This window comes from Alternaria conjuncta (assembly GCF_024043145.1).
Source record: "Alternaria conjuncta strain BMP 0040 chromosome Unknown scaffold_2, whole genome shotgun sequence".
NCBI lineage: Eukaryota > Fungi > Ascomycota > Dothideomycetes > Pleosporales > Pleosporaceae > Alternaria > Alternaria conjuncta.
The window spans coordinates 1,741,986-1,754,465 of NW_026250091.1; the positions used below are offsets into that span (position 1 = coordinate 1,741,986).

Below are 12,480 nucleotides of genomic sequence, written 5' to 3' on the forward strand. Positions count from 1 at the left end.
AGTAGGCCGCAGGCCAAGAGCGCATTCACCGGTGAAGGTCACCGTAAGAGCTTCGCGCCTGAGCCACACAGTGTTCCAAAATGACCTTCTTCACTTCTGCCTTCCTCTGCGGGCTTTATATATACCTTCAGAAACACCTCGACCAGGTGTTCACCACACTCACTCCCAACCGAAATATCAGAATGTCATCAACTTCACCACAGCCATCTCCTTCCGCTAATGAGTCTGGTGCCGTTGTCCCGAGCACACAAGACGACCTCACCGGAGACATGCCTCCGACTACGACAGATGCAAGCCCAGCGCCAACGACATCCAACGGAGAAGAAGAGCCATCACTAGAATCGCTAGAGAGCGAGCTCGACCAGAGCATGACACTCGTTCCATACGGCTCACCAGAGTCCCCGTCAAACGGAGCTCATCCAGATGGACAAGGGCACGTCTTACCCGGCCTAGGCGGCGTGATAAACGAACCCCTTGCAGCGTTGTTCGGAAATGCACCATTCTTCGTCTACGGCTTCGCGAACGCCACGGGCGCGGATCTCCCGACTCTAGGTAATCTAAATACGCACCAAGCTCTCGTTGTCCCCGCGACGACGTCTTCCCACCCTTTACCGACATTAACGAGTTCTTTTGCGCAAGTTCACCATCATCACCACCATCACCATCACCATCACCATCAACATCAACATCTACATCACTATCTACATCAACCAGTTCAACTTGCCTTATCCGACTTATTCGCCGACCAACAGACCGAGGAGCAATACGAACAAGAACAGATCCAAGACGCTTTGCACTGGGAAATGGCAAACTCTGAAGCAATGTTTGGGCCTATTCGCCATCAAACTCGAACAACACGGGTGGAAGTCGCCACCGCTTTCGTCGAGACACTGGAGGAAGTCGACGTTGCCAGTATCGAACCTGAGGACATGAAATGTCCGCTCTGCTGGCTTCCTTTCGGCAGCACCACAGACGAGGAGGGCCCAACGATTGCCACCTACCTCGACGAGGAAGAGCGGGAAATCACGGAGCGCTTACACGCGAGCTATAATCTGCCCTTCTGTGAGAACAGGCCAGACAACGACCCTGTCAAAACGCCATGTGGGCATGTCTTTGGAAGGCAGTGTCTAATCGATAGCTTGGAGACGAACATGATCTGTCCCATGTGCAGATGTCGGGTTGATGGGAACGAGGGCGTGACGCGCCCCTACCATTCCATTTTCGGTAATACACTTCTGTAGAAACCATTATGGTAGTACACGAATGGTGTAAATTTAGATTCTTAGTAGATTGATATATACGCTCATGATAGGTGATGCCATTTTTCTAATGCGGCCGGCGCAGTGGATGTGCTTCAGTATTGCTGCAGAATCATTAGCGTCATCTTCAACATCACAAGGGCCATACTCACAATACATATTCGTCCAAGCTGACAAGACTTGGCTCGCTGAAGATCAAATAGAAGTACTTTAGAGTTTCCGCCATCCAAAAGCTTTCACATTCATCCAACTTGAGTGTCTCTTGCCCTTGTGGTATTGTGACGTCGGCGATGGCAGAATGAGCGAACTCTGCACGAGTGGCGTTATTGATGGATTCGAACATGCGCCAGGCAGTGTCTTGGAGGGTGGTGTCGCCGGTGATACGATAGAGGACGAAGACTGACTCGATGGCTTCTGGGCTGTGACTGATGTTAGCTACGCATGTTGGAAGTGATGCGCATACTTACCGTAACAAGAATCGCGGGTCCCCGATCTTGGAGAAACCAGGCTGCAGTCCCACTTCCTTGATGACGTCTTGAACGTCATAATGCTCCGCGTGGATGTTGTTGGAGTAAGAGTACCTGACAGAGGCATGCCATTTCTCCACATCCCACGCGCAATCTTCCTCTCCAAAGCACGGCATCATCCGGAAGGTTTCCGGCATGATACCCGTAGGCATAGTATCATAAGCCCAGGTGCACCCGTCCACTAACTTGCGAGCGACGTCTAGCTCATCTGTCCGATTGAAGATCTTTGCGCCCAAAGCAACCATGCCACCCGTAAAGCAAGCGAGGTGCTGGCCGTTGGGTTCGAGCTTGACAGTGCCTGAGGTGCTGATTCGCGCATCGCCAGAGACGAGGATGTTGTCACCCTGGGGTATCCTGGGCCGGAAGAACAAATGCTCTTTCGCTGGCTCGATGGCGCGCTCGTATAGCTTCCGGTATTGGTCTGTCAGACACCCGAGGAGCAAGTGCTGCTTCGGCAAGTATTCGTACAGCGAATCAGTCATTCCACCCATTGTGAAGGATCCGTCGACGTTGTATTCCTCCCGACCTGGACTGACCAGTATTGGAAATAGCCCTGGTATCTTCGTCCGGTTCTGATGCTTTTCGAGCACGTCGGTGATCCTCGCTATCGCGTCGTAGTACTTCGCGTCGCCGGTAAGCTGCGACAGGCGGGTGAATTCGAGTGACAGCGATCCTATCTCGGCGCTGAGCGCTTGCGTATCAGCCTCTTGGTGGCCGTTTAGAGCAGCACTGATTTCTGTTAGTCTGTGTGGGTCGGTGGCATGGCGCAATCATACTTCTCCCAGTCCCATCGGGTGATGGGCATCCTGTTCGGCGTGTCAAAGGCGGCGTAAAGCATATCCCCCAACTCGGTCGCCTTGTGTAGTAGTGCATGGTGCTTCGCCTTGCTTAAATCGTATGCGCTTAGAAGACCCCCCAGGTAGCGGATCGTAGTCTCGAAGACGTTCAGACGCGCGACACCTGCAGTGGTGAAGTCAATCTTCTTGATGGCATGTACAGCCTCCTCAAATTCCTCTTCTAACCCTAGGATGATCAAGGTATCCAGTGTGTCAACTAGAGTTGCTCCTCGCTGTCCGAAGCCGTTCTTGAAGCCTCCTGTTACCGGAGTGACTTCATCCTGTAGCCACGCGTGGGTCTTATATCCTCCCCAACTGTGTAAGAATGCCTTCTTTACAGCAGCTTGTCTATGCAATCTCTCCGCCTTGGTGTGTTCCGTCTCAATGCCAAATTCATGTTGGATTCTCGGGATGGCGACCGGGGCGCCAGTGGGGAGAGGAGCTAGCGATGATACCGGGTTTCGCACCGGTATGCTCTTCCATTGTACGGCGTGATCGATTCGGGTCGACGAGGTGAAGGTCGGCAGAGGGAGTCCGTTTCGGGCGCTAAGTTGACGGAAGGCAAGGATGACAAAAGTAGCGAATACAAATAGCACAGCAATGCGTCGGATAATGGGGCTCATAATGTCTATTGAGGGTATCTCAAACTAAAATGGAAGAAACGCGACTGCTGCGCCGCGGAACACAGGGCCAGCATCCGAGGATGCAAAAGAGCAATTGAATAGGACAAGAATGTATCGACAATACAAGAAACAAAAAAGACAGACGATATGCAATAGACACAGCGAATGCGACCAGGTGGGATGAAAGAAGGAGCCCCGGGGTGATGCACATGCTAAAGATACCTAGGTAGGCTTAAGTGCCGATCCTCCGACCCTGAGCTAGCGGCTCCGCGCGTCATCGTCAACCCATCCATGGATCACTACCACCACCGTTATCGATCTCGCAATGTCAAGGAAATATCTCAGGGAGCATTGCCTGACTGTTTAATTACTGGCGCGACTGCCGTGGACGGCTTCTTTGTCTCACGTGCAGTAGGCAACAGTTGTTGATGCTTACTCAGGAGACCACGCGCGATGTGAGACCGTGAGACAGCCAGCCATCTTCATCGGCGCATCATACAACGGCGTTCCGTTCACCGCATGTATTATGAAGTCTGTATCTCGCCATGTCAGCAAGATGCCGGGAACTTTACGTCGTTGAAAGCTATATGGGCCACGAGCTTCGCACCTTCTGCTTCCATCGTCTTATCACTGCGCGCTAAGTTACCTCAAGAACAACAAACCTTACATTGACAGGATGTTTACACTCTTCGGAGATCGCGCCCCTTCATCGCCCCCAGATCCGGCCAAACTGCAACTCCGACCCAACGAATGCCAAGTGCTCAGCCTCTCTGACGGGCGCTCTCTTGGCTTCGCAACCTATGGATCTACGAACTCGTCGCACCCTGTCATCTTCCTTTTTCATGGCCTGCCAGGCTGTCGTTTGGTCGGAAGAAGCTGGGACAAGCTCTGCAGGGACATCGGCGCGCGTCTCATCGCCATGGATCGTCCAGGCTGTGGAGATTCGACGCTCGCGGACCGCAGTCTCGTTGACTGGCCTGCAGATGTTGTGAGCCTCGCAGACCATCTCAACATTGAGCGCTTCAGCGTGCTCGGTGCTAGCGGAGGCGGACCATACGCGTTGGCCTGCGCACGCTTCATTCCCCAAAAACGACTTCGGGCGGCGACTGTGGTGTGCGGTATTGGACCCATCGAGGCACTTCTAGACACTGTGCCCTATCTATCATGGCGGCTCATGGGTATAACTCCATGGCTGCTACGGCAAGGGGCCCTCCGTGTCTTCCTACCTCACATCCTCATTCGTCCCTACCTCACTAGGGACCCTTCCCGCCTCAAGCGTGTCCTCGAAGACCAAGCCAAGACTCCAGAAGAGAAAGAGCAATTTCGCGACAACAGCGGAGAGACCAATCTTGACGACGTTGTCGCATCATTACTTGAGGCCTTCAAGCAAGGCGCTGGCGGATGCATGCAGGATGGTGCTGCGCTTACGAGAGAATGGGGCTTTGATCTGAAGGACGTAGACAGCGAACGGGTCTTGCTAGTACATGGTGATCAAGATGCGCAGGCGCCGTTGAAGGTTGCGCAGTGGATCGATGAGAGATTGGGCGGCGGAAGACTGCGGACGCTCGAGGGCAAGACACATTTTACGATCTGGAAGGAGCATTCGGAGGAGATATTCCGACAAAGCGCTGAGGCGTAAGTATATCGGTGGATGAATGAGTGTTCGCAAGTTCCGCTGCAAGCGCTCTTCTCCAAGGCTTGGTACGGCTGGGCGTAATGCGCAGCCGGCTCATCTTCAAATTTCGCCCATGTCCGATTTCGTCACTCGGAGATGCGGGCTTCCAGTCGGCTTTATCAGGACAACATTCAACATCTCCTTCACCGTTAACATAGCCATGTAAGTCTTCCCTCAACTATAGCGATGTCAAGAATATATAAACACTCAAGCATCTCACCTCTTAGCTGCAACATACTGCATTACCCACTTACCACAACAACCATCCAAAACCCTACACAACGACCATGTATCTATCCATCTTCAGCCCTATGTTATTAGCAATAGCCTGGCTTGTTACTTTTGCATCATCCATGCCTTCCAAGGGTCTCTCGCCCGTATGGGAATCACTCGCCCCTATCCCTCTTTTCTCTCGTCAGGAACACTCCACAGTATTCCTCCCACCATCTACTATCGTAATTCTTGGCGGTATTATCCCATCCAATACATCCTTCCCACCCATAGACACTACTCCTCTGATGCAATTCTACTCAATCACGAACAAAACCTGGACCACGAAAGCGAGCATGCCACGAGGTCTCAACCACGCCAACGCAGCCGTTGTGGACGGGAAGATATACGTTCTAGGTGGCCTGGCAGAGACGGACAACGAGACAACAAGGGTATGGGGCGCAGTACCAGACTCATGGATGTACGACCCTCTCACAGATGCATGGGAATCGATTCCAGGCCTACCCACCGGCGAAGAAAGAGGTAGTGCGGCCGTAGGCACTTACCAGTCCAAGATCTATCTCGCGGCCGGCATGTCGGAGCTTGAGCTCGTCGAACATGGCCGCCAGCGCAGTGTCTCTGTTGTTTCCATCTTCGATACAAAGACCAGGACATGGCTTGCCGTTCCAGAAGCTGCCAAATATATACCGGCACCCAGAGACCACGCTGGAGCTGCAGTTGTGGGCTCAAAGATGTACGTCCTCGGTGGACGGGACAGCGGACAGGAAAATGTTCGCGACACGGTCTTCATCCTCGATCTTTGTGATCTGGAAGCTGGTTGGAAGACTAGCTCGGCGCGCATGCCTACGGCTAGGGGTGGTGTCGCGGCTGGTGTCATCGGGAAGGACATCTACGTCTTCGGCGGTGAGGGCAATAGGCTATCGGAGACCGGAGTCTTTGATCAGGTCGAGTTTTATGATACCGTGCGGGATCGATGGGCGAGGGCTGGAAAGATGAAGCTTCCTAGGCATGGCACGTATGCTGTCGGCGTGGAAGGGAAGGTGTACATCCCTGGAGGCGGTGTAAGTCAAAGTGGCGCGCCAGTGTCTGCTTTCGACGTCTTCATTCCCTAGGGTGTATTCATGGCGCGATCTGGGGTCGATTCGGAACGAAGCGGTCAGACTTGTGATAAGATTTCTCGAGTCAACGTCAGCATCATTTTACTCGTTTGCAAGAGTTAGATTGGATATATGTAATCAGTCATTCGTTCGTAGCAATATTTTCCGCATCAAATCTGTCATACCGCAATGATGAGAAATGAATACTACGTTGGTTGCCGTTGCTGTTCCCTCGCCCGTGCTTGCAAGCCTCATTCTGCCGAGCCCTTTCGGCGCTCCAAGTATAGTGTTGAGATGACAGTCTCGGTCTTCGGTGTTGAACTTGTAATAGTAATCGGATAGCAACAGAGCTAAGGGTTGATGGAGGTAAGTAAGAACTATGCCCCTAGTATCCCCGTCTGACATCCATAGACTCCCACTAGTTCTGTTTCGGCGGTGAGCGGTGAGATCTTCCAGATTCGGTAGATCTATGTCGGCCCGCATGACCATAGAGAATCAACAAACGGATGCTGTACACTCGCCATTGCGATAGAGTTCGATGGACGCCTTTGGCTTTGCGATGGATGCATGCGCGACGAAGATCTTTGCGGAGGATGGTAGCCTGAAGAAGCAGGAGACAGATTGGCCATAAGGAGCTAGCGGCGGCTGATGTGGCGCTAGGAGAGAAGCCTCGGAACATTTCACCACCACGAACATGATGCCCTTACTACTTGCAACTCCCACAACATCCGCAGGTCGTTCCATCCAGTTCCCGACGTCTTGTCGACCCTTTTGAGGCTGTTGGAGCGAGGAGATCAGTTCTGGAACTGCTCGATATCATAGCGCGCCACAAACCCAGCCCTTGGACCCGGCACGTTTCACTCTGCCCGTGCCGTAACGTGCGGACAGCCACACGTGTGGGCGGATCAGGTATGGATGTGGCGCGTGTCAACACTTAACTAATTTCGACCCGGTCGCTATCCGACACAGTGCAGGCCCCTCCCTTGAGCCTCTACACGTGGAGCGCTTTCTCGTACGATCCACCAGTCAGGCATCGCGGCAGACCTGCAAAACGTGAAACACCAACTGCACCCCTCACATTAGATTGCCTGGACATGCAGGCCTAGACACTTTTTGACCAATTCTCCGTACCGGCTTCTTCATGCACATACCGAGCATGTCGTTTCCACCATTCAGAATGCAGGTCAGCGTCGGACTGGCAATCTCACCTCTCCACGTCTAGTCCACGCCAAAGGTTTCGGGATGGTCCGCATTGGGAATCTTCAAGAGGTCTAAAAGTACCACCGGTAATATATAGGATGATGACCGGGCACTGTTTGTTTGTTTCAATCATCTTTCGCTTCTTGTTTCCTCTTCCATTCGCTACCAATCGCCAGGATGCGTTACTCTATCGTCGCGTCGTTGCTCTCGGCTGCTACCGCAGTCTACGGCTATGCTGACCCCATGGCCTGTTCCGGTATCTGCAACAACGCTCACGACCCGGCCCTTATCCGCCGCGCCGATGGCACTTATTACCGTTTCTCTACGGGTGGCAAGATTGCTATTCACACCGCGCCTTCGATCACCGGTCCGTGGTCCTACAAGGGTGCCGCGATCCCCGCTGGTTCCAAGATCAACCTGGCTGGCAAGGACGATCTCTGGGTACGTTCTGTCATATATACGCTTACTCGAAGACGAGCTAACAAACTCAGGCTCCTGACGTGACCCTGGTCGGCGACACATACTACCTGTACTACACTGTATCATCTTTCGGAGTCCAGAACTCCGCTATTGGTGTTGCTACTAGCAAGGACATGAACACCTGGACCGACCTTGGTGCCACTGGCATTCAGTCGAGCGCGGGAAAGAACTACAACGCCATTGATGGTGCGCTATACTGGGATGGATCCAAGTTCGTCATGGCCTTCGGCTCCTTCTGGAACGACCTCTTCGTCCAGAACATGGCCAACCCACCCGTCAAGACCAGCTCTTCCACTGTGACCAACATCGCCTTCAAGCCCGAGGGAGAGCACGCCCAGGAAGCTCCGTTCATTGCTCTGAACGGCAACTACCACTACCTATTCTTCTCCGTCGGCAAGTGCTGCGGCTTCGATGCCAACAGGCCTGCCGCGGGCCAGGAGTACAAGATTCAAGTCTGCAGGTCTACCAGCGCCACTGGTGGCTTCAAGGACAAGAACGGTGTCGACTGCACCAAGGGTGGCGGTACCACTGTCTTGGAGTCCCACGGCTTTGTCTACGGACCCGGTGGCCAGGGTGTCTACTACGACCCTAAGGAGGGCCCTGTACTATACTACCACTACGTCGACACCCGCATTGGTTACGGCGATGGCCAGAAGAAGTTCGGTATCAACAAGATCAACTGGTCCAGTGGATGGCCTGTTGTATAAGCACTTTGCGGAAGTGTGGGCACATGCCAGGCTCAGTGTCGGCTGCTTGCTCGTCCGTTTGGACACCTTCATGTCTATAACTTAACCTCTCTACACCTTTACATATACCTATTCTGTATATATTTGCACAATGCATACATATGTGCCAACATTATCGCGCTACTTGAAACGTTGTGCAGTTGCTTTTTTGGTTCAGATTGCGAGACAGCAGCTCACTATGGGAGGTTTTCGCAAAGCCGAGCCATTAGCACTCTTACTCAAATGGCTTTTCTGACAGCAGGACCAAGAAGTAGATGACCTTATCGCGGTTCGATGGTATTGTGCTTGCACATTAGTCCGACTGCATCGAAGGCATGAGGCTTGCGTCATCAACAGCCCAGCCACAGCCGAGCAGCCACAGCCACGCGTCCACAGCAACCTCCTAAAGCACCGCACGCACACTCGGCGTCATGCCGCAAGTTATCCACTGTTCTCTCCTCGCAAACCCTGTGTATTTTTAGATCTCACGATATACATATATGTTGCGCACCGAGGTTTATCTGCCCGGCCTCGGCAAAACCTGTCGCGATGCGCTCCATTACCACAACTCGGCATATTGCCAACCCGATCTGCAGGATCGACATACGCGTACGCATGGACTGAATTTCTCTTCAGTCATACCAAGAACTCGCACGCGCTTTCCGAAGAGCGCGTCGCGATGCCACTCGATCAACCCACGCATTTCAACCAACCCCAAATTTTCCACAGCTTCCGATACCGGCCGCTGGACCCCTCCGAGGGTGAAGATATTCGCCTCTTGTGTCTCTACCCCGGCGAATTTCACGATCCTATCCGATGCGATCTCCTCCATACGAACCTGGATGATGACATCGAATACGAGGCCCTTTCCTACACGTGGGCGTCCGAAGATGGGGACGCTAGCTTGTCACAACGGATTCATTGCGCTTACTTTGGAGAGGAACAAACGTCAATTTTGCCAGTAACACTAAGCTGCGCGTCTGCGTTGCGCAGGCTGAGATCTACCTCACAGGAAAGAATGCTATGGGTCGATGCACTCGCTATTGATCAAAGCAACATGCAAGAGCGAAACCAGCAGGTCTCCATCATGGCAAAAATATACTCAGGCGCTTCGCAAGTCTTGGTCTACCTAGGAGAAGAAGACCTAGGGTTTGGTTCTCGCAACCTATGGCTAGATACCGAGAGACGTCAGGTTGCGCTGAAGAAACTGTTTGCCAAGAGATGGGCCTCACGGGTATGGGTAATTCAAGAAGCAGCGCTGGCGCAGAAATTAGTGATGGTTACGGGGAACACATCATGTCCTATGGATACTAATTTGATGAGCCGCATCCGTGGAAGAGCCAAAATATCTGGGTTGCAGATACCCGGTCCACTAGCTTGGGACCCACTTGTCAGTGCGCCAACGAGGGACCTACTCACGATGTTGCATATGACACGTAATTGTTCGTCGACAGATCCGAGGGACAAGATATACGGTCTTTTGGGCCTGGTCGGCGAGCGCTTGCAGAGTCTGGTACCGATCGATTACTCACAAAGCGTGGATGAAGTCATGACACGCGCGGCGGCCGCAATCGTCATCTGCAGGGAAGACTTCGAAATATTAGCATATGCATCGCATAGAGCAAGACCTGCGCGGCATGACTTGCCGACTTGGGTACCAGACTGGACTGAGTGCACAGGCGAGATCACGATACGTCCTCAATTCCAAAGCCCGAAGATAGGACCCTGGAAATCGTTGGAGAAGTTGATGTGGAACCGGCCTGGAGTTGCTCAGCCTCGCGAGATTGACTGGGAATCAGTGGTTGACATACCCGCCAGCTGGCCAGCTAACCTCTACTCAAGACCGTCTATTGAAGTTCGTGCACACTGCCTTGCAACCATAGACAGCACCACCGTGCAAGGGGACAACGATACTCAACGATGGCAAGACGCTCGGGATTTTGGTTTTGCCCTGAAGAATCTCATGGATAGTGACGCTGCACCGCGCAGTTTTGACATGCAGTCGTGGCCTACACGTTATAGATGGCTCTTCGATCCCCACTTTACTCGCCTCAACCAACCCCAATCTCGAACAACAAGCGCTGGGGATCTCCACAGGATAGGATTACAGCAGTTCTGCGCTGAGCTTCAGACGCTCAGCAAGGACAAACACATCTTTCGGGCTGGCTACCTCCCCGCAGTGACGAGCCATGACTTCGAGGTGGGCGATACCGTATGGGCGATTGATGGCTGTACAGTTCCGCTTATCCTCAGAGCTGAGCACAACTTAAGGCCCAGGATAGCTGGTCGCCGAAGCTTTGTCATCGTGGGTGACTGCCACCTGTTTGCTTTGTCGCATCTCGATTGTTGGACGACAGCGGGGACAGGACTTGATCAACGATGGGATTTTGATCCTTTTCGCCATATGGACGCGATGGGTACGCAGATGATCAACATTCATTGATGTGTACAATATACTGGGTTCACCGTGGGGTTCAACCTCAGCCTGGTGTGGACGTGACAACCTCCGATTGGTCAAGCACAGCCCGCGCGATGCATGCACCATGCCACCACCAGAGAGTCGGGCTCAGCCTGCTACCTTCAGCTATAAAGCCACAGTCTCTGTGACCACGCTCTACGTGAGTCGTTCGCCATATCTGACCTTGGCGCAATAAAATCACAACAACTGCGTATCAACCGCGTCAAAATGGCGGAACGGCCATGCACGCATCCGGATATACGCAGCTTCGACGGGATGAGATGCTGCCTCAGCTGTGGCGAAGCTGTGTCAGAATACGAAGCCTCTGCTCTCACGGCCTACATTGGCACAAGCAACGCCACAGCTCCGTACAGATACAAGAAGCTGGAATACACGTCTGGTCGCAAGATACGGTTGGTGCTACTACTTCCAGGCAATTTCGAAGATGCACTATGGTGCGAAATCATGCACGTCGATCTGGACGAAAATCCTGAATATGACGCTGTATCCTATACTTGGGCAACTGAGAGTGGAGACAAACGTCTTAACAAAGCTATTCTGTGTATTCAGAGCGGTTCTGTTGCGATCACTACGAACTGTGACGCTGTGCTCCGTCGTCTGAGGCAGCTTGGCAAACGACAGCTTTGGGTCGATGCGATATGTACGTAAAGATCAGTCATATGCGTCGCTATATGGAAAACATTAATACCAACTACGTTGGCTAGGCATCGATCAAACGAGCGTTGACGAACGCAATCATCAGGTCGGATTGATGGACCTGATATACAAAAACGCGCGAGCTGTTTACAGCTGCATTGATCACACTGCGAACTATAGTGATCTCCTTCGCTGGCTTCGACATGAAAATTCACAAGATTACGGGGGGACTTTCGCTTGGGTAGATCTGAAGCACCTCTTCTCATTACGTTACTTCACCCGTGTCTGGGTTATTCAAGAAGTAGCCTTGGCGCGGGTTGCATATCTGGTTTTGAATGACGACGTCATCCCACTGACCGCTGCTGTAATCGAACGTATGAAGAAAGCTCACAGCGGTCTTCCGGGAGTGATAGGTTATCTAGAGCTTCCTAGTGTTCTGCGATGGTCTCTGGGACAAAGGATGAAGCTCGGGATCGTCTCTTGTCTACTCACAAGCAGTAGCTGCGATGCAACCGATCCACGGGATCACATTTACGCCGTCATGGGCCTAATGGAAGATCAGGCTAAATCACTCATACCGGTCGATTATTCTTTGGATCTAGAAGTGGTCTATAGGAACGTAGTCGCGACGACCATCGCCATGCGAAAAGATCTCGGAGTCTTGTTATTTTCCAGAATTCACCATCACGGGTACCCTAGTGAAGACTGGCGC

General features: G+C 52.6%; 5 protein-coding genes across 5 annotated transcripts; 4 read left to right on the forward strand and 1 right to left on the reverse strand.

Moving 5' to 3' along the window:
* Positions 1-182: 182 nt before the first annotated feature.
* J4E85_001704 (uncharacterized protein) lies at positions 183-1,200 on the forward strand (the record flags this gene model as incomplete). Its single annotated transcript, XM_051465988.1, has 3 exons — positions 183-552; positions 715-1,101; positions 1,172-1,200. The coding sequence occupies 3 exons, from the start codon at positions 183-185 to the stop codon at positions 1,198-1,200; spliced, it is 786 nt and encodes a 261-aa protein (XP_051330545.1).
* Positions 1,201-1,326: 126 nt separating this feature from the next.
* J4E85_001705 (uncharacterized protein) lies at positions 1,327-3,245 on the reverse strand (the record flags this gene model as incomplete). Its single annotated transcript, XM_051465989.1, has 4 exons — positions 1,327-1,363; positions 1,412-1,678; positions 1,727-2,515; positions 2,563-3,245. The coding sequence occupies 4 exons, from the start codon at positions 3,243-3,245 to the stop codon at positions 1,327-1,329; spliced, it is 1,776 nt and encodes a 591-aa protein (XP_051330546.1).
* Positions 3,246-4,164: 919 nt separating this feature from the next.
* J4E85_001706 (uncharacterized protein) lies at positions 4,165-4,884 on the forward strand (the record flags this gene model as incomplete). The annotated part of the gene is made up of 1 exon (XM_051465990.1): positions 4,165-4,884. The coding sequence occupies one exon, from the start codon at positions 4,165-4,167 to the stop codon at positions 4,882-4,884; it is 720 nt and encodes a 239-aa protein (XP_051330547.1).
* A 554-nt stretch (positions 4,885-5,438) lies between these two features.
* Positions 5,439-6,263, forward strand: J4E85_001707 (uncharacterized protein; the record flags this gene model as incomplete). Its single annotated transcript, XM_051465991.1, has 1 exon — positions 5,439-6,263. One exon carries the CDS (start codon positions 5,439-5,441, stop codon positions 6,261-6,263), a length of 825 nt encoding a protein of 274 aa, XP_051330548.1.
* Positions 6,264-7,625: 1,362 nt separating this feature from the next.
* Positions 7,626-8,635, forward strand: J4E85_001708 (uncharacterized protein; the record flags this gene model as incomplete). The annotated part of the gene is made up of 2 exons (XM_051465992.1): positions 7,626-7,889; positions 7,940-8,635. The coding sequence occupies 2 exons, from the start codon at positions 7,626-7,628 to the stop codon at positions 8,633-8,635; spliced, it is 960 nt and encodes a 319-aa protein (XP_051330549.1).
* Positions 8,636-12,480: the final 3,845 nt, after the last annotated feature.